Raw genomic sequence first — 20,283 nt, 5'->3', positions numbered from 1 at the left:
GGAGTGTTATCTTGTATAAACACAGCAATGGCGTGTGATCTTCTCTCCGCCCTAGCTGTATCGACAGAGACGGGACCGGGACCAACTTTTGCATCTCCCAGGCCGTTTTATCGCAGTCATGAAGATTTCCAACCTCTTCGTCGCAGCTCTGATACCCCTCAGCCATGCATCGCCCAAGACCGTCTCGGCGCCTGAGCTGCAGCTGGTAGAGCTCCTGGAAAAGCACAACCTCGCACTTGTTCCTCGATCAGAGTTGACAGATGCGCTGAAGGAGCTCAACATCCTACTCAAGAGCAGCGCCAGTCTCCGATCGCCAGTCTTGCTCAAGCGCCAAAATGCCACAGACTCGGGTTCCAGCTCGAGTTCAGATGATGGAGACTCCAGCAGCCGGGGCATAAGTATTCCTGGACTCGGTGACCTAGGAGAGTCTCTCGGCGGACTCACCAAGGCGCTCGGAAATCTCGAAGGCCTTTTGAAAGCTCTCGGTGATTTGCTCACCCCCGAGTTTCTCCAGGCTTTCCACGATGCCATGGTCTACCTCGCCGCGACTTTGAAGCCGCCCGTTCCCAACACCATCAGGGCACTTCTTACCAAGGCTGGTCCACTTATAGATGTGGTATCAGAACTGGACTTGAAAGGACTGGTTGATGAGATCAAAGACGTCGACATCGCTGGCATTGTCAACAAGGTCCTCAAGCTCCTCACAACCGACAATCTTAACAACATCGACAATCTTTTGTCAAATGGTGCAGCTCTTCTGACACCCGGCTTTGTCAACGGCACACAGTCTCTCATTCAAGATGTTTCGCCATTGCTGAGTGATCTGTCACCGTTACTCAAGAAGCTGACGGATCTTGACCTCGACGGGATCCTCGAAGCGTTGGGACCTCTTCTCAAGAAGGAGTCTATCGAAGATGTCGTGAAGCTAGTTGATAGCGCACAAACATTGCTATCACCAACTTTCGTCAAGCAAATCCAATCCCTGGTTAAGGACGTCTCGCCCTTGCTGGGTGATCTATCGCCACTCCTCAAGAAGCTTACGGATCTTGATCTCGATGGCATTCTTGAAGCTTTAGACCCGCTTCTCAAGAAAGACTCGATCGAAGACGTTGTTTCTTTGGTCAAGAATGCAGGAAATCTACTGTCGCCCAATTTCGTCAACCAGACACAATCCCTCATCGAAGATATCGGTCCTGTACTCGGCGACATCTCACCGCTTCTGAAAGAACTTACAAAGCTGGACCTCGAAGGCCTTCTGGACGCAATCAAGCCATTGCTCACCGAGGACTCGATTAAAGGCATCGTCAGTTTGTTGAAGAATGCTGGCGACCTCTTGACGCCAAAATTCGTTGATCAGACCCAAGGGCTCATCGGCGGAATTGGCCCCGTAATCAAGGACCTTTCTCCATTCCTGAAGGAACTCACAAAGTTGGACCTCGAAAACATCTTGAAAGCGCTGCAGCCGCTTCTCAAGGAAGACTCTATCAAGGGCATCGTGGCCCTTGTGAAGAATGGAGGAGACCTCTTGACACCCAAGTTTGTTGATCAGACGCAAGAGCTCATCGGCAGCGCATCACCGCTGATTGACAAATTGTCTGATATCGACATCAAGGGGGTTCTGGATGCTTTGAAGCCGGTTCTCACCCAGGACTCGATCCAGGGAATTGTGCAGCTTTTGCGCAACGCAGAATCTCTGTTGACAAAAGACACTGTCACAAGTCTGAAGTCGCTTCTTTCTACCGCATCGCCGTTGATCAAGAAGCTCTCAGATATCGATCTGAAAGGAGTTCTTGATGCCTTGGCGCCAATCTTGACAAAGAATTCGGTCCAGGGCATCGTGAACTTGCTGCGAAATGCCGAGTCATTGTTGTCCAAGGAGGCCGTTGCGAGCATCAAGTCTCTCTTGTCAAGCGCTGGGCCGCTCATCGACACCCTTGCAGACATCGATCTCGCAGGCGTCTTGAAATCCTTGACGCCGCTACTTACCAAGGAGTCTGTCAATGGCATCGTCGGGCTCCTGGAGAACGCTGAGTCTCTCTTGACGAAGGCCACGGTCAAGGATATCAAGACTCTCCTTTCAAGCGCAGGCCCTCTTATTAATGGCCTTGGCAAGATTGACTTGAAGGGAGTCCTTGATGCACTACAACCCCTTCTGACCAAGAATTCCATCAGAGGTTTGGTTGACTTGCTCGGAAACGCCGAGGACCTCTTAACCAAGGACACCGTCAAGAGCATCAAGTCACTTCTTTCGAGTGCAGCCCCCCTTATCACCAGTCTAGGAAAGATTGATCTGAAAGGGGTCCTTGACGCATTGGCACCCTTGCTCACCAAGGATTCCATCAAGGGGCTGGTTGGACTTCTGAACAATGCCGAAGATCTTCTCACCAAGAATTTTGTCTCTCAAACGAAATTTCTCATCTCCAAGGCTGCACCTCTCCTCGACAGCCTAGACAAGGCCGACTTGAAGGGCTTGCTTGACCAAGTGGGACCACTCTTGAAGGAGATCAGCAAGCTTGATTTGGACAAGCTGTTGGCTGCCGTCCAACCCTTGCTCACGTCTGATTCCATCAAGGGTATCGTTCGCCTCCTCGACAATGCCGAAGATCTACTGACGAAGAAATTCGTCAACGAGACTCAATCATTGATCTCTGGTGCAGTTCCTCTGATATCTGCACTCGGCGAAGTTGACCTCCCTGATCTAATTGACCAGATATCTCCTTTGCTTTCGGAAATCAGCAAGATCGACCTTGTGAAGCTGGTCAAGAAGCTGTCGCCCCTACTGGATGAGATCAGTGATCTTGACATCAAAGGCCTGTTCGATGCCATCTCGCCCTTGCTCTCTCCTGATGGCGTGAAAGGCATCACCGAACTGTTGGGCAATGCAGAGAACTTGCTCACCAAAAAGTTTGTCAATCAGACACATACTCTTATTGACGAAGCTGTTCCTCTGGTCTCGGCACTGGGTGAAATCGACTTGAAGAAGCTTATCCGTCAACTTCAGCCTTTGCTTCAAGCACTTGGGGAAATCGACTTCAAGGACCTCATCGAGAAGGTCAAGCCATTGCTCAATGCTCTTTCGAAGATTGACCTGGCCGGATTGGTGAAGAAGATCCTTCCAATACTTGATTCACTGGAAGAGATAGATCTCGGGGCCCTTTTCGATGTCTTGAAGCCGTACCTTACTCCCAAGACTCTGAAGGGCTTGCTTGGTCTCGTGGGCAACGCCGAAGACCTTCTTACCGACAAGTTTGTCAATCAAACTCACACCCTCATAGGAGGGGCAGTGCCATTGATCAACGTCTTGAACAAGGTCGACATCGAAGGACTATTCAAGATAGTTGAACCACTACTGAAGGAGTTGGACGGCATTGATCTGACTGGTCTCGTCGACGCCGTAAAGCCTCTTCTCAACGCCCTCAAGAAGATTGACATCAAGGGAATCGTTGAACAGGTGTTGCCATTGATCACGCCTTCCAGTGTCAAGGGCATTTTAGGGCTCTTGGGCAACGCTGAATCTCTCCTGAGTCGGACATTTGTGTCTCAAGTGTCGGAGCTCATTGGCGATGCAACACCGGTAAGTACACCTACATCATGTCTTTGAAACTGTAACTAACTGAGATACCCAGCTCGTTGCTACTGTAGCAGATCTTGTTCATGCTGTGCTGAAGGAATTGATGGGACGAACGTAATGCCGACTTGGAAAGGACATGGCTAATTGCAATAACGGATGGTCAGTCAGGCAGAGACGTATGGCTCTCGGATTCTTAATGTTGGATGATTATGACAAACACGATACCTTTTGGCGTATGGCGTTTAATTGAATTGTCTTGACCAGCTTGCCTCGTAAACGCTCTGTGCTTGACTTGTCTGTCCTGCTCGAAACGCTGCCTGCCAAAACCATGGCCATCTAGCAGAATCCCTTCAGAGTCGCCAGATACGCGGTTGGTCTGCGTCGCTTCCAGTCTCTGATGTCATGTCGTTCAGATTCGATACCTCGTTATCTTGATGCCAAAGAGTTGAGCTGGCATGTGTTTGTCGCGTGGGTTGCGGTCGCACTGATGGAATCCTACCCCTGTAGCACATTCTCGCAAGCTAATCTCCTTGGGGGCTCAGCAAAACAGGCTTCCGCGTGGGTTCCGCACCCCCTGTTCTCCACAATGTGATGGAGGGTAGTGGTCATGCGTACATCCGCGTCTTAGGTCGCATCGGGGTACGGTAGTGCCAGAACTCCGCACGACGATCCGGGATCCGGCATGTGAAAAGAAAAGACTATCGCTTCCCCGGTCGGCTTGGTCTCAGACAGGGACCACAGTTGAAAGTAGGCCTCCAGCCACCTCGTTCCTCAACTCTCCATCCCCTGGTTACAGCAGTCGAGCAAAATGACTTCCAATAAGGCAAATGCGGAGTCAGAACGAGCTGTTTCGCCCCTTGACGAGACAACCCGTACAGATGACGCACCAGCTGCAGACGCCCAGAGCGACAACGCTTCATCAGACGACCATGTTCGGGACAAGAAGGCCATCCCAGGCCCCAGCAAACGACAGAAGCTCAAGCAGCATTTTGGACGATTCAAGTGGTGGTACCTGCTTGGACTCATAATTCTTCTCGCCATTCTACTCCCACTCTTGTGAGCTCCCAGCCCGAGAGCAGGAGAGATCCCAGCTAACAAAGACTACACCAGTTTCAAAGTCATCATTCCAGCGATCATTCAAAGCATCCTCAATGGCCAGAAATTGCAGATAACCAGCGGTGCTCTCCAGGCGCTTTCGCCAACTCATGTCAACATGAGCCTACACACGTACCTGGACACGCCATTGGGTGTGAAGCTCGATCCCGTTGACCTCTATTTGTACAACAAGAACACGAAGCCGTACTCGCCATTCTTCAAGCTTCACCTTCCGGAGCAGCACGTCAACCACAAAACAGACCTCATCATCACGAACCAGACCCTTTTGGTAGCCAACGAGACAGAATTGCTGATATGGTTCAACCAGTTCTTCGACCAGCCGAAGGTCAAGTTGTCCCTCCAGGGCGAGCCCAACATTTACCTCGGCACTCTGAAGTACAAGCGCAGCCTTGACAAGACAATTGAGGTCCCTTCTCTGACCTACCTCAACGGCTTTGGGCTACGCGACATGGAATTCATGCTCAAGTCAAACGACACAAAATTCAACATGAAAGGGCATCTGAACATCCCCAATTCTGGAGTTCTGACTCTCGGATTGGGCAACCTCACCTTCAATCTCATGTCCGGGGAAACAAGGATTGGTTTGGTAAACCTTTACGACCTTCAGCTTAGGCCTGGGAACAACTCGGTTCCTTTTGATGGAAACTTCTTTTTCGATGAGCTTGTGCCCAACCTCTCAGAAATCCTTGACAGCCAGAAAGAAGCGCTCAGCCATGGTTACATCGAGCTCGCAGCAACAGGCAACTCCACCATAGTCAACGGAGAACACGTCAAGTACATCGAGGGCGTTTTGAACAGGAAGCATATCAAGTTCACCGTCCCTGTCATAACACTCCTTGGCGACGTTGTCGGCGGCTTGCTGGGTGCAGACCAGGGTTCTCTACTTGGCATTTTCGGCGGGGCCATTGGAAACTCTACCTTATTCGAACATTTACTTGGCCATTGGGAGGGAGAAAGCTCAGGAGGAAACAAGACGAGCACACGAAGCGTGGTGAAAAGATCGAACTCGAGCAAACCTTGGATGTGGAACCTTTTGAGATTGGGACTTAGGGCTAGGAGCAGGTAATGGCAGTTATTCTTACTAAGAAAATACATCGGGAGATTTGACCATAGATGAGCCTGGGAGATGCTAGCTTGTAGGGAAGGAGTGTGTGTCTTGGCAGCGCTTGATTCTCGCAAGTGTCGCCCGCTGCTGGTTTGCCCAGCTCCCGTGACGTGGCGGCATGGAGACACCGAGACAGGGTCTAGAACTCTGCGACTATGTGGCCTGGAAACATAAAGGACACCCGAGTCATCATTCACCAGCCTCACATCCTCCACCACCCTGCTTGAAACTACTTCGACTACTGCTGCTGCTTCCACTACTTCATCCGCTGCCCCATCCGAGACCCCCGGCTCCATCGTTGGCTCCGGGCCGGTGGCTGGCTTAACCCTCCAGGGAACCGGCGCCCGCTTCAGCTCCACGTCATTCTCTGCATCCAGCTCCGGCAGGACCTTCATCTTCAACCTCGTCAACAACCGCCTACAGGAAAGCGCCGACGGCTACCTATGTGTGTCCTACAGGCAGCCAGGTTCTCCCATGCCACTCATCCTCTGCCCATATGACGATGGCTTCGCCTTTACGCCCCTCACCTGCCAGCAGAGGCCCGATGGCGTCCTTTCGTGTACTTCGCCAGTCGGATACTGTGAGCACGAAGTGGTTGAGGGCGGCCCCGACGACCCCAACGACCTCAACTCGTGCACCAGATTTAACAGTGGCACGTGGACTCAGTTCTATGTCAACGATGGTCAGGATGCCTACTTTGGCGACGCCAGCGGCAACTTCGCCGGCTACACTGCCATTGACGCTCGCCTTGTCGTATGAACGTTGGATTCGGGCTGGAGAGCGGCTGAATGAAGCCGAGACTGGGTATTGTAGATGGAGATGTAGAGTATTTCGTTCTACCACACTAGCAATCATTTGTTTCGCCGTCGACACTAGCACTTTAATCTCAATTGCATTTGCGCCACTAAGATCACATTATACTCATCGTAATTATCCCTCTAGAACACTCTTTAATTCCTTGCCCGATTTGTCAATCGCTGGACTATCTTGACCAACCGTAACCCCGTCATAACTCTGCACTTCCAACTCGTGGGCATGATTGGCACGGTTAGCCGAGTCCGCCGTTCTCAAATAGGTGTTCTTTCCCATAGTTACCCAAAACAACAAGGAAAGCAACAGCATGATACCAAAGACAGCAATAGCGTAATTCATATCGCTAGATGTTGGGTTGGGCCCTCCTGGAAAGAAGAAGAACACGGTGGTGACTGCGCAGTAGACAACTGAGATGTAATTGGCCACCGGACCAAACTTTCCGAGGGAAAAGGTCCTCGGTGGAAGCTTATCGCGACCAACAACCAGAAGGACCACGATGGGGATGGCATAGGATATCGTGAGAGCGATGGTACTGACAGCAAGGACGGCAGTCAAAATAGTAGTTGAAAAGAGATAGAGGACCCCGATCAAAGAAATGATCACACATTGAAGCCAGAGTGCGCGTGCCGGGACTTTCCAGGTCGGGTCGACGTAGGCAAAGTATGAAGGGTAAGGTAAGCCGCCGTCTCGTGCAAAGCCCCAGGTTAGTCGCGAAGCCGATGTAAGGACGCTGATACCCTGGCCGAAGCCGTTGAAGATGAAGAGAGCAGTTAACGCCGCGCCTCCGGCCAATCCCAAAGCATTCAGAAGAACCTCGACGAATGGGAATCCTGTGGCAGAATCAATGACTTGATCGATGTCTTGGATGCTAAAGAGGCATGCAACCATGAACAGAAATCCCGAGACGGCACCACAGATGACCGAGAGATACATGGCTTTCGGGGCGTTGCGTCGGGGAGAGGGGATTTCCTCGACCATGTGAATGACAGCGTCAAATGCAGTCAGTCCTACTCAAGTTAGACTCCATCACATAACAATATCTGGGACCACGAACCATATGCAGCTTGAACAAGACCGGTAAACCAAGTTACTCCGTCAGGCCAGCCCGTTTGGTTGATCCAAGCTCCAAATACAAAGGAGACAGACTGGAAGGTAAGGTCTGACTTCGTCCCAACAGCGATGACAATAGCCAGGCTGATGACGATGAAGAGCCCCACGAACCCGGCGCCAATAAAGTTGTTGAAGTAGGGCAGTGTTTTATCGCTGCGGCATGCGATGAGGTTGAAGGCTGTAAAAAAGACCGTGATCGCCACGTAGAGAAGGAACTGCACATAGCCTTTCGTAGCGCCGTCCCAGTCGTTGTCGAAAATGACCTTCATGCCAAGTAAAAGGTTCGTCATGAAGCTGTTTTGCGAAGCTGTCAAAGTCCACCATCCTAGCGTGTTGACGGCAGCGCAGCAGTAAGACAACAGGCGACCCGAAGGCCCGCTCCAAAGACGAGAAACCCAGTATGCCTGGCCTAGGGCCGTCGGCATACTACTGCAGAGCTCGCCCATTGAGGCTGCGACGCATAGGTTGCAAAAGGTGACGAGGCACAACCCCCAGAAGATGCTGACTGGGCCTCCTGTCGTCAAAGCTGCGCCTAGATTCTGGGCGAATACGGCCCAGGTGCCGAGGACACAGAAAGCCATGGCTAACATACTCACAAGGCTAAACTTGCGAGTAAGTGCCTGCTCGTGACCCAATGCAGCGAGATCCTGCGCATCGACTTCGTTTTGGAGCCGCCGGCTCCCTCTTGTGGAATCCTCAGCATCGATTTCGCCCATCGCTCCTTGATGCACCATACTGCTCGCGTCGATTTTGGGTCAAACGGTCTTGCGGTAGGGTTGGGTGGTGATGAGACAAATTTGTGGTTGCAAACCGGGCTGCTGGACATCACAACTTCTTAAGGGTTTGATCTAAGTGGGAGGCCTTGAGTAATGCTCACGCGTGCAGTCCATGATAAGCAAGCTGTTGCTGGGAGCTGGCAGGTGGCCCAGGCACGCCAGAGTCAAAGTGGTTAATCAACCGCAACCCGGCGACCTGGGGCTGGTTGACACTTGCTCAAAAGGGTTAATCTGCCGCAAGCTCCAAGATGATCAACACATGTCACCCGTAACTGGAATTCTTCCCAAGCATAATGGTAATTGACATCGCGGGGTTAATTTTGATGTATTTAGGTAGACTTTAGAGCTCTTATCTATATAAACAGATTCGAAACAACCCTGATAAAATTGTTCATCTCAGTCTTCCCATCTGACCTGATCATGGCGCCAACCACGCCACTTTGTCGTCTGCTTCTCGCAGCTGCGTCTTGTCTTCCTCTGGTCTTTGCTTCCTCCATCAAGTGCAAAGGATGTGCTGCAAACACAGTCATGCTCAATGGGTCCATTTACACCCTTGACGAGTTTTCATCCAAGCACAATGCTATGGCTGTGAAGAACGGTTTCATTACTTTCCTCGGCAGCGACGAGGGCGTCCAGCCTTTGATCGGTCCGGATACCCTGGTCTTCAATCTTGAAGGTCGGATGGCAATGCCGGGCTTGGTCGACGCTCACATGCATGTCATCTCAGGTGGTGCAGACCTCCTCAAGTGCAGCATGAACTACCAACCACTGGGTCTCAAGGAGGTGCTCGATCATATCCAAGGATGTCTGGACTCGGACACTGACAAAAATGATGACGACTGGCTCGATGTCATCGCTCTTGACTATTACACCTTGTCCGATGCCACTGGGGGCGTGACGAAGCGGGATCTGGACAAGCTCAAGACGAAGCGACCTATCCTAGTCCAGTCAGCAGACCGACACACCTTCTGGGTCAACTCAATGGCTCTCCGTGCCTCTTCCATCACAGCCGCCACCAAAAACCCTCCCGGCGGGGTGGTTGAGCGTCTTCCTGGTGGCAAAGAACCTTCCGGAATTCTACAAGATAATGCGAGTGGTTTACTAGCCGGCCCTGCTCCGCCCACACCCGAAGATGACATCAAGTCTGGAAAGGCTGCTCTGAAGCTGCTTCGCGAGCAAGGCGTTACGGCTTTCCAGGACGCTGCCGCAGGCCCAGAAACCGGCAAGGCATTTGCTGCGATCAAGAAAGAAGGAGGCCTTAGTGCGCGAGGATTCTTCGACTATAGGATCGACGCACCCAACTCGGCGAAAGAGATCGAGGCCTTGGTGCAGGACGTCCTCAATGTCACTTCGACGTGGAACGATCCTACAGAGTTGGGTCCAGACCCAACTCTCAAGTGGCATGCAGTGAAGCTCTTTGTTGATGGAGTCATCCTCTACCCAGCAAACACCGGGGCACTTCTCGAGCCGTACTTCATGCCAAATGACAACGGCACCGTCTGGGAGCCTGACCCAAAGGCTAGGCCTGAGCCGTACTGGAGTAGAGAAATTTTGAGCGCAGTCCTCGCACCTCTCATTTGCAACCGCATAGACGCTCAAATGCATGTCGATGGTGACTTGGCAGTTCGTGTTGCCCTCGATGCTCTGGAGGATGTCCGCACCAAGTACCCTCACCTGAATGACTATCGAGTCGGGCTTGCTCATAACGAGCTGACCGACCCAAACGACTGGCCCAGGTTTGCTGAGCTCAAAGCCGATCCCATCATGAGCTTCCAGTGGTCGCAAGCTAGCTCAGTTTGGCTTCCTAATGGTTTAAAGAGCATGGGACCAGTCCGTTCGAACTATCTTGAGGCGTGGGGGCATATCGCCGCCTTTGGTGCTCGGATTGTATACGGAAGTGACTGGCCGGTAAGTGTAAAATTGTCAGTTGGTTTGAAGAACTGTTAATGAGCTAACCGAATGTTCCTATAGATTGACCCTCTTGATGAGTGGCTTGCGATCAAGGCCGGCGTTACGCGTTCTGGTGATCCGACCAACCCCAATTCCCCAGCTTCGCAGGGTGCGCCGTACAACGGTACAGGTATCCCTGGGCTTTCACTCACCCGAGAGCAAGCTATTCGGGCCATCACGACAGAGAGCTCGAGGTTCGTCAGGGCCGACCAATACATAGGCTCGTTGGAGGTTGGCAAGGTGGCAGATGTGATCATCTTGCAGTCTAACTACTTTGAAGTCCCCGATGATGAGATTGCTCGCCAGAAGAGTTTGGTGACAATGGTTGGTGGCGAAGTGGTGTACATCGCAGAGGGCGTCGATTTTGGAAACGGTGCCGTGGCCAAGTTTCCGAACAACGACACCATTAGCCAGACTATTAAGAAGAGGAGCGTGGGAGGCATCCAGGGCAGCTCATTGTCTGAAGGGGGGCGGGAGTCAATGCGCAGGTTAGCTGTTCGCAATGCCTGTGATCATGGAACCGGCCACAAGCACTGATTGTCAGTTTGAGAAGCACCGTGGTCACCAGCTTAGTGAATCTTAGGTACTATAGCCCAACGCAGCGTGTTGCTTCCCATCCTCGTGGTCGAGGAGAGACAACAAATCACGTTACTACTACGGTTTAAATTTCCCGTGCCAGCGTCAAGATCATCCCTCTCATTACCCACTGAGGCATCAAGTGTGGCCGCCCAAGGGATGGCCCTTGATTGTACACAATGTTGCGGGGACGGGAGTAATCGGCAATTCTCCAGGCCATCCATCGCTGACTCTGCGGGGTAAAAGTGCATTTGATAGTCTAATAATATGATATCTGCATAGCACCGATGGGCCTGGAAGTTCTACGAGCCTGCTTCCACATTGAAGACCTGGACCTGGGCCGGCGGCGACGGTGACATCATGGTTCGCGCCGACTTTCCCTTTGGTCCCGGTGGCTTGATTAAGCCAGGCCTGATTGGGTAAATCAACCGCACCCCAGGCGGAAACTAAGCCAGATTGTGGCAACCGCTCAAACGATAAGCATTAAACTTTGAGTGCTAATGCGACATATTGTCATATGATCACTATCAAGATACCCGAGGACACCGTCGAGGAGGAAGAAAGCAGGGATCTTGTCCCTCCTTGGGAAAAGAAAAGGTGGCATCAAACTACAAGACTTATCCTCCAGCTTTTAACATGGTGACGGCATTCGCGTGTCCCTTGCCCATGAACCTAGACCAAAACATGCCCACCGTGAAAGTGTTGACAAAAGATCGCCATCTACATCAAACAAATATCTCGATATCGTGGTTCCACTTGTATCTCCGTTAGTCCGACGTGATTAATCAAGCGTCCATGACAGCCTAAGAAGACGTGCTTACCTTTATCAACCCAGTGCGGCCACGGGAGGCCTGGTTCAAGATCTCGAATTTCCCAAATACGATGGAGGGCGCCAATAACGTCTCCACGATTATACGATACTCCTCGAGGCTCCCGAAGCCTTTGTTCAACCACATTCCTTACTTGCGGCTCTACAGCCTCGCATCCGGCGACAAAGAGTGGGAAGACTATGGCATAAGAGACGTGCGAAGTGGGCTGGATCTTGGAGATCTCGTCCACAACTATGCGTGTCTGGCGACGTATGAATGGCGCTGTGAACGGCAGACCATGAATGCGAGCGTAGAGTAGGATGGAACTTGCCGCGTACATGGATTCGTTGAGTGCAACCACAGCCACTGGATCTGCACCATCAAGCGCCGACTCTGAAACACTTGCATCGCGCTCACGAGCTTGGAGAAGGATCTCTTCTGCCTCGACCACTCTGCTTTCCCAAGTTGGAGGGGGCTCATGGTCAGCTCCACCATCAAGTTGGGAGAGCTGGCTTTGCAACAGCCGGCCGATTCGCAATAAGGGATTGACGAGTCGGGGTGAGAATGTGTAAATGGGATGGCTGACCCAGCTTTGAAAGGCGTCGGAATATTTCTGCTCGATTTCATCATCCCCCATCTCGATCATGTGGCAGATCCGGTCGCCCAGAGCAGGATTGGGCTTCTGCAAAGAACACAGCGTACAAATGACAGTCCAGCGGTATTCAGTCAGCGTTATTTCGGGATACGACTTGGACATGTTTGCTTCAGGTGTCCATCTCCCAAGAAACTCGATGACAAGCTGTGATGCTATCCGAAGATAATCGTGACGTTCAGGTCCAAAGGCGTAAAGCAAGGTAGCTGCGTAGACGATGGAAAGTAGGTTGCTCTCATCGCGTGTAGTGCCCGCCAGCTGGATTTCGATGGACCGAACTGCCTCAGAACATGCCACACTTTTTGTGAGGATGAAATCTTGCCGCTTGAATCGTAGCTGATATTGGGCGGCACTGAAGCAAAGGATGGCTCCACGTAGGGCCGCGTTGGAAAGCGCCATGCAAGGGAGATTGGTGACGTACGGGTGCTGATATGCGTACAAGTGGCCAACATCCTCCCAGTCTAGGCATAGGAAATCGGTCTCGGCTGCGGAAAGGAAATACTGCCAGAGGAAGCGCCTCTCGGGCGATGCAAGCATGTCGTCTGGCCAAGGCATTGGGCAGTACAGTTGATTCGGCGAAACTTCTAAAGGGAAAAATTCGTGCATGCCCACCGCTATTCCACTTGGGGTAGTACTTCCTTCGTTCCCGGTATCGTTGGCCGAATCATGCAATTCTGTTAGGAATGCCGTTATGCTAACGGAGTCATCGTACCAGGCTTCTGGGATAAAGCCGGGACCGGGAGAGCTTGAGGTATGGCTGGTTACTTGCGATAGATGCCCAAGAGTCAAGTCAGAATAAACACTTGGACGAATAGGGATTTCGCATAGACCATGGCCCGCTTCTGTGAAATCCTCTTGATGACCGTCCGAGGTATGTAGAGGAGTTTCAAGAGTGGATAGAAGGGTCCGCTGCGTATGCGACAAGTCCGTTTCGACATCCCTATTGGGCTCCGATGCTGGTGACGATCCCAAGAGCCCTTCAGTCCATCGTCCCGTATTGAAGGCAGAAGGTGTGAATGACCTGAATGTCTTGGGCTCACAGATCTGGCCTCTCTTAAGACACTGGGAGCATCGAGGATGCTTGTGATCGCACTATTCATAGGTATGTATCAAATTCGGGTTACAGCGGACGATGTGGTAATCTCACCTTGCGCTTTCTCTGTGAGCATTGCAGGCATGCGCCCATGCGTCTGTTGTATGGGGTGCTCATTTGGGATGCGGGGGGAGGGAGGTTCAGTAACAGGCTGCAGATAGGATGGATGCGACGGAGTGGACAAGAGGTCGGATAAATCGAAAAAGCACCACGTGATGGAGTGTACGGACAGGGTTGATGGTTGGTCGAGACAACGCTCTGCCTTTGTTACGATTTCCCCGGGGTTATGCAAGACTAGCACGCTGCCTTCTAGATCCTGTACGATAGAGCCAATCAGACATGACATTCTACGAATGCGATAAGGGACTAGATAAATTAAGGCCAAAGGTCCATCCCCTTGGAGTTGCAAAGGTCTGTGCGCCTAATTCTCTCTTGAGCTTAGACACTCCTACACAAGACTACACACTTCTGCGCTGTCCCTTGATGTCTACCGAGGACATCAGAGTCACTGGTGGCATCAATTTTGCCAACTCACACCAGCCTCGCTACATGAGACGGCTATGGTAGACAATTACCACCACTCACTATCGGTTTGCCTCAGCGAGTTGAATCCGCAACGCAATTCGCCACCCTCCACATGAACCAATCGTCAAATCGTGTGTTCTATTAGTGTGTTCTTTGATCTTGTGTACAACGGAGACGTCATTGAAAAACAAGAAAATCGTCAATGAACCTAACCTCCATGCCGGCCTTCGCGTAAGCGTCTCGAGCCGCCGTAGCCATGATGCTTACCAAATGGCGCTATGGGTCCGGTGCAGGAGTACATGTTGGGGTAGTAGTAGACCCCCTGACAGCCTCTTTTCCAAGGCCAATCACAAACTTGGCATTTGTTCCAGAGCTAATGGTAAGTTTGCGGCTCGCAGTCTGCACAAACTCCTTTATGTCGTGAACGTAATACGAAGTACCCCGGCAAAGCTTCTGCGAGCGGCCTCTATCTACCTCATCTAATATGATATCGACTCAAAGGCACTCCGTATCAAGCCGCTTACCCGCCACCTGGACCCCCAGGCGTAGTATCATTGATCAACCAATAGTCTTCGACGGGCCGGTTTCTTAGCCAAAGCTGTCGACGCAGCCTATCTTCTATGCCAATTTGATAGTAGAAAATGGAAGATTGGGCCGAAGAATGGTCTGGTCCGAACGGCGGTTCACATGTGCTACAGCTGCGCGGGGCTCTCCCTTCCAAGCAACCATTCTACCAATACACGGACTCAGTGGCACCCAAGAAAGAATTTCAGCTTTCTTATTCCAGAAAAGCCCCATACCTTAATGGGACAAAATTCATAGCCACATCTCGGGATGTCGCAAGTGCTTGATGTTACGGGGGCTCCCATGCTCTCGGCCACATATTTGAACCTAGCAAGATGTCTATCAATCGAGTCTTCATTACCGAGCATAGGAATATCTCATACCTCTATGAGGGGAAGAGAAACACATAGCTCGCCACCTCAAGCCATACTCAAAACTTTGGTATGCTGTGATCTCCGAACTCCCTGGCAAGAGACCTGTGAAAGCCGGTGGTTGAAATATTTAAAAGGGAAGCACGTTTTCCACCTGATACAGGATCACAGAATTTTCTTTCCGATCATCCAACACATCCACTACTCGAAAAGCACCGACGAACATCAACCGCAGCCATGAGTCCTGAAGTCCCCCAATCTACCGGCTCCAACCCTGATACTCCCCTCATCAAGACAGAAGTCTTGATCGTTGGGTCTGGCCCCATTGGTGCTGTTTTTGCTCGCACCCTCGTCGACAACAAAAAAAAAAGGTCCTGATGATTGACATCGGAGAGCAGCACGTAACACCTAGCGGCATGAAGAGCATGAACTTTGGCTCATTTGGCATTTAGGGAGACGAGACGTGTGGGTGACCACAAGAAGAACAGTATGGCCGTCCAGAAGGACATCAGTCTGTTTACCAACTGTGTTCGCAGAAGCCAAGTCTTGAAGGTCTTTCGTTAACCGGTTGACAGTACTGTCAAGGGAGAATTGAACCTGCTCTCCGTCCCGACCAATACTACCGATGTTGTCCTGGAGCCATCATCATGGGCCCCCAAGTACGCCACAATCCACACCTCGATTCACGCCGGCCATGTAACTAATAAATCCTTCAGGGCGGACCAGCTCGCGTTCATCAAGAATGGTCAAAACCCGAACCAAAAGCCCTTTGAAACCCTACCGGCGGCGGCTACATCCCGGGTTGTCGGCAGCATGGGCTCCCACTGGACCTGCTGTACTCCACGTGAAAATCCCATTGAGAGGTCAGATCTCTTCAGTAACGAGGAGTGGGATGGCCTGTACGACAGGGCGGAGAAGTTGTTTGATACAACCGAGACCGCCTTCGACAAGTCCATTCGTCAGCAACTTGTCAAGAAGACCCTCGAGAAGTCTTTTGAGGGCCGCGAGATGAGAAGCATGCCTCTGGCTTGCAAGAGGAGCGAGAAGAACCAGAAATACGTCGAGTGGTCCGCAACTGCCACCATCCTGGGAGATCTCTCGGACCCCAAGAACTAGAACCCCCTGTTCGAAATCGAGCCCAACACCCAGTGCCTTGGGCTTGCTCTTGGACCAACCAAACAGGTCGAGATGGCCGTCGTCAGGGACATCTTGACAGACAAACAGTACTACATCAAGGCCGAGAAGTCCATCATCTGTGCCGGTGCCGTGCTTACCCCCGGGATTCTGTTCAACTCTTCTGAATTTGGAAACTATGATCTGGCGGGCTCGCTCCCAGCTCTGGTAAGTTCAGCAGCAACCGGAAGTTGGAGCACCCGCTAACATTGACTTGACAACTAGGGCCGCTACATGACTGAGCAGCCCATGGCATTCTGTCAAGTCGTCCTCAACAGAAACCTTGTGGACAGCGTCGAGAAGGATCCCTACCATCTTGGCTGGGACAAGTATGTCAAGATTCACCGAAAGAGACACCCCAATGACCCACTTCCTTCCCATTCAACGACCCTGATCCTCAGTGCTATTTCCCTCTGTCTGAAAAGTATCCCTAGCACACCCAGATTCGCCGCGACGCCTTTGGCTATGGCCAAGTCCCCCCTACTGTTGACCAGCGTCTCATCGTCGACTTGCGCTGGTTCACCTACATGGAACCAAAGGAGAGCAACTATGTCGAGTTCTCCAAGACTTACCAAGATCAGTTTCGAATGCCACAGGTACGTACGGCTTGAGCCAAACGATAAACACTCGTCTGACTTTTGCAACAGCCAACCTTCCACTTCTCCCTGGATCAAGCCGCCCTGGACCGTTGCCAGGGGATGATCACTGAGTAAGACTCCTAAAAGCTCTTTTGATGTTCCTGAAGTTGAAACTAACTTCCTCCAGTATGGTTGATGTGGCAAGGAAACTCGGAGGCTTCCTGCCTGGAGCTGAGCCGAAGTATCTCGCTCCGTGTTCCACGCTCCGCATCTGCGGCACCTATCGCGCCGGTGAGAGCGACGAGGACAGTGTCGTTGACCGGTTCGGAAAGGCCTGGCACCAGGATAACCTCGTCCTTGGCGGCTGCGGCGTCATCCCCACTGCGAATGCCTGCAACCCGACCCTCACGGCTGCTTGTTTTGCTCTAGCCGCTGCGGGCAAGATTGTGGAAGAGCTCGGGGCTGGACAGTAAAGGATTCATTTGACGACTCGACGCCCAAGCACACAATGGAGGGCTCAGTCATGCATTACCAATTTTCATTCTCCAGCCCGAGAGCTGATTCCATTGTAATTGTATCTTTAGTATGTTTCAACTGTGCGCTATGTTTGTATACCTGCATGTGGCGTCGTTTGGGCTCTAGCGCCTTCGTTGTGTCGCATGGCGATGATGAAACGCGACAGGTATTTGAATCATTGCTAAAGGAATTAAGCAAGTAGATTCCATGGCTACACAAACTCGAATAATTTCACTTTCCACTGGTCGGTTCATCTAACGTACATGTCGTGATAGGCCTACTTAAAGACCAATTTCTCTAGGCGTTCAGTATTCTAACATCGGTGGCTGAAACACGATCTATCAGAATGAAAGCCTACGGTATCATTTGCGTCTAATCTGAATAGCTATATTCCTGAGGCTTTTGTCCCATATCAAGCCTCTCCTTTTCAACGGCGCGTTTAATCGTTACCCGTACTCTGTACTCCGTGCATGCCTAGCGCCCATTTGCTACTATCAGACACAGCCTTTTCTCCCAGAGATTTTAGCTGGCTTCTCATCTTTGTTTGTGAGTATATACGCATGCCTCCCCGTTTCATCGTCCAATTTCAAGCACGTGTTATAATCCATCCCACAATCCCCAAGTCCGTGGTCGAACATCGAGGGTATCTATCATTCGGATCGTCAACTCGATGGCCGCGCTGGATAAGTGCTTGAGAGGATTGTCAGGGTCCAAGGCAAAGTAGAGTTCTATGCCGTTGTCATCGGCAACCTTTGCCAGATGACTGATAGCCCTGATAGTCTTCGAAACCTTGTCCGTGTGCAGCTCGATGGATGTGAAGTTGTCGACGAATATCACCTACACGCCTCTAGATTTAGCCACCTGCTAAATCCATAACACATGGTCGTCTGTGCTGTTGTTTGAGAAAAAGAAAACATGGAGGATGGGACTAACCTGATCACGCCCTTCCATAGGCCTTGATGATGGCTTTCCCCAGCAGATTTCCGTTTGTGGCTCGTGGAATTTCAACCGTTTGGCCCCCGACCAGGGATCGCACAGAAGGGCGAGCGTGTCGTGTGAGGACATGACACTCTTTCGCTGAGAAACCTTGATACTTCCAGAAGAAAAGTTCTGACTTTGCTTCCCAATTCGCGACCAGTCGGGAATACCACTGAAAACTGTTCCGAGATCCCAAACATCAGTGGGAGAGGGTGCGAATATGGCCTGAGCCGAGGAAGCTGGATGAAGGCCCTCGCTTGTCAGCCGACTAGTGACATCTAAATGAGAGCGAAAGGGAGGAGGGGAGGTTGGTGTGCATGTTACTCACAATACAATGGACTCCCCATGTTTTTGATTCCACAGTCAGTCAGTTTGAAACCAACATCAATCCGCGACTCGCCTGGTGAATTAAAGAAGAGAATGTTCTCTGGCTTGAGGTCACCATGGACACTACTGGTACGACCAGTGGCTGATGTCGGCTCGTCTAGTAAGAGGCGCCAGTTTTGAATTGCATGGAGACAATCTGCAAGAAACTCATCATAAGCTTGGCCGCGATGAGAGTCGATACCGGACATCTCCTGGTCATTCTTCCAAGCCTCTCTGGTATGGGCAGGTCCAAAGTCCGTGATGATGAGAGGAATACCAGTCACTGGGTCGACAAGTCCTAAATTAAGGAGAAAATCGTCGATCTTGCTGTCTTGATGACTGCGATACTTCATTAGCAACAGCTTTTAGGTGAGTCGTTTGTAGTCTCTCACCGATGGTGTCTCGGGCCCTGATCACTCGAGTCAGGCTCACGGGCGTGCAAATGACGTAGTCCCGCCAAGAGCCAGACAAAGTCTTTCCAGAATTGAGCGCGGCTAATGATGTGACTTGGCAGCTTTTTCTTATGGAAGTAGTGTGAAGGGTCTCCAAGCTTCATGTCCCTGTGTATGTTGTGGTCGTAGTCCTTCCGGCCTTGTCTGCAGGAGCATGCGTCATTGATCCTTGATTCGACCTGGTGGGTTCTTCGGAGGCCCCTGGCGATGCTAGCACGTTGCTCAACGAACCACTTAGTATGCGCTTCAGAGGGATCGACTATCGAAGACAGTACTTTTAAAGGTTTTTGTCTCCAGAGTTCGGCCGCGTTAACCCTTATGGGCCACGGCAAAAGGAACGAGAGTTCGGATCCGTGTTTGAAGGCGGCAAGCTGCTCCATCACATGAGGGCCAGGAGGAGCTCCCGAATACTTTGCATTGACGACCGCAGCGAGCTTCTGGATATCCTCGCGCTGGTACTCTCTCAGCGGTAAGTGATAGAACCGGCAGGATCGCTCTTGAAAGACAATTTCGGAACTTGGGGGATGAGGTAGCGTGTCTTGATTCTGGTGTGTCTCCATCTCAACTTCCCCTGCAAGCTCTCGAATAGCTTTCGTTCCGGTACCGCAGGATTGGCTGTCCAAAATGTTCCGCGCATTCTCAAACACATGGCAGGCGGGCATGATCATTGTGAGGCCACTTGTGGGGCTTCCCGCAAAGACATGGCCGAAAAGTCGTCCAGTGACGGCGTCACGGACCCAGCTACAACAGTCGCCCGGAACGAACGGCCTGTTGAATCTGGCAAAGTAGACTTCCACATAAGTCCTTGATTGCGGCAGGCGGACGTATGATGGCGTGCCTGATAATGCGCCTCCCACGATTCCACCGTCTGGGATGGTTGCTTTGACCGCAGCATCTCGACAGCATGGCTCAATCCGAGAAACGTCGCTTAGTTCGATTGTGTTGTTTTCGAGATCACCAAGGCTCGCAAGAGGATGATCTATCTCGATAAGGGAATAGTCGAGTTCTTTCGAGCGTAGAATCACTTTCCCTGCTCTGGTAAATTGTTGCTTTGACGCGCCATCAAGGGGCATGCTGGCTTGGTTCTGTTCAAGGCGCTCCAACCTCTCCTGGAGCACGACGATGTTGTTCTGGACATGTGTGATACTCCCAGATGAGGAGACATCCGATCCCTACCCCCGTGAGAGAA

General features: G+C 51.5%; 8 protein-coding genes across 8 annotated transcripts; 5 read left to right on the top strand and 3 right to left on the bottom strand.

Annotated features, from left to right (window-relative positions):
* Positions 1–118: 118 nt before the first annotated feature.
* Positions 119–3,689, top strand: MRS44_005539 (uncharacterized protein; the record flags this gene model as incomplete). Its single annotated transcript, XM_046284436.2, has 2 exons — positions 119–3,574; positions 3,627–3,689. The coding sequence occupies 2 exons, from the start codon at positions 119–121 to the stop codon at positions 3,687–3,689; spliced, it is 3,519 nt and encodes a 1,172-aa protein (XP_046123752.2).
* Positions 3,690–4,379: 690 nt separating this feature from the next.
* Positions 4,380–6,551, top strand: MRS44_005538 (uncharacterized protein; the record flags this gene model as incomplete). The annotated part of the gene is made up of 3 exons (XM_065622654.1): positions 4,380–4,579; positions 4,640–5,749; positions 5,969–6,551. The coding sequence occupies 3 exons, from the start codon at positions 4,380–4,382 to the stop codon at positions 6,549–6,551; spliced, it is 1,893 nt and encodes a 630-aa protein (XP_065478726.1).
* A 171-nt stretch (positions 6,552–6,722) lies between these two features.
* MRS44_005537 (uncharacterized protein) lies at positions 6,723–8,449 on the bottom strand (the record flags this gene model as incomplete). Its single annotated transcript, XM_046280434.2, has 2 exons — positions 6,723–7,612; positions 7,660–8,449. 2 exons carry the CDS (start codon positions 8,447–8,449, stop codon positions 6,723–6,725), a joined length of 1,680 nt encoding a protein of 559 aa, XP_046123754.2.
* A 462-nt stretch (positions 8,450–8,911) lies between these two features.
* On the top strand, positions 8,912–11,440 carry MRS44_005536 (uncharacterized protein; the record flags this gene model as incomplete). Its single annotated transcript, XM_065622653.1, has 3 exons — positions 8,912–10,399; positions 10,463–10,873; positions 11,300–11,440. The coding sequence occupies 3 exons, from the start codon at positions 8,912–8,914 to the stop codon at positions 11,438–11,440; spliced, it is 2,040 nt and encodes a 679-aa protein (XP_065478725.1).
* A 60-nt stretch (positions 11,441–11,500) lies between these two features.
* On the bottom strand, positions 11,501–13,688 carry MRS44_005535 (uncharacterized protein; the record flags this gene model as incomplete). The annotated part of the gene is made up of 3 exons (XM_065622652.1): positions 11,501–11,514; positions 11,839–13,570; positions 13,626–13,688. 3 exons carry the CDS (start codon positions 13,686–13,688, stop codon positions 11,501–11,503), a joined length of 1,809 nt encoding a protein of 602 aa, XP_065478724.1.
* Positions 13,689–15,268: 1,580 nt separating this feature from the next.
* On the top strand, positions 15,269–16,147 carry MRS44_005534 (uncharacterized protein; the record flags this gene model as incomplete). Its single annotated transcript, XM_065622651.1, has 3 exons — positions 15,269–15,345; positions 15,607–15,690; positions 15,748–16,147. 3 exons carry the CDS (start codon positions 15,269–15,271, stop codon positions 16,145–16,147), a joined length of 561 nt encoding a protein of 186 aa, XP_065478723.1.
* Positions 16,148–16,219: 72 nt separating this feature from the next.
* On the top strand, positions 16,220–17,255 carry MRS44_005533 (uncharacterized protein; the record flags this gene model as incomplete). Its single annotated transcript, XM_065622650.1, has 5 exons — positions 16,220–16,372; positions 16,430–16,537; positions 16,639–16,800; positions 16,852–16,913; positions 16,970–17,255. The coding sequence occupies 5 exons, from the start codon at positions 16,220–16,222 to the stop codon at positions 17,253–17,255; spliced, it is 771 nt and encodes a 256-aa protein (XP_065478722.1).
* Positions 17,256–17,895: 640 nt separating this feature from the next.
* Positions 17,896–20,167, bottom strand: MRS44_005532 (uncharacterized protein; the record flags this gene model as incomplete). Its single annotated transcript, XM_046274371.2, has 4 exons — positions 17,896–18,135; positions 18,232–18,554; positions 18,605–18,981; positions 19,035–20,167. 4 exons carry the CDS (start codon positions 20,165–20,167, stop codon positions 17,896–17,898), a joined length of 2,073 nt encoding a protein of 690 aa, XP_046123758.2.
* Positions 20,168–20,283: the final 116 nt, after the last annotated feature.

The sequence above is a fragment of the Fusarium solani genome (genome assembly GCF_023522795.1).
Source record: "Fusarium solani strain SB1 chromosome Unknown bctg00000002, whole genome shotgun sequence".
NCBI classification, from domain to species: domain Eukaryota; kingdom Fungi; phylum Ascomycota; class Sordariomycetes; order Hypocreales; family Nectriaceae; genus Fusarium; species Fusarium solani.
This window is presented reverse-complemented; position numbering and strand designations above follow the sequence as displayed.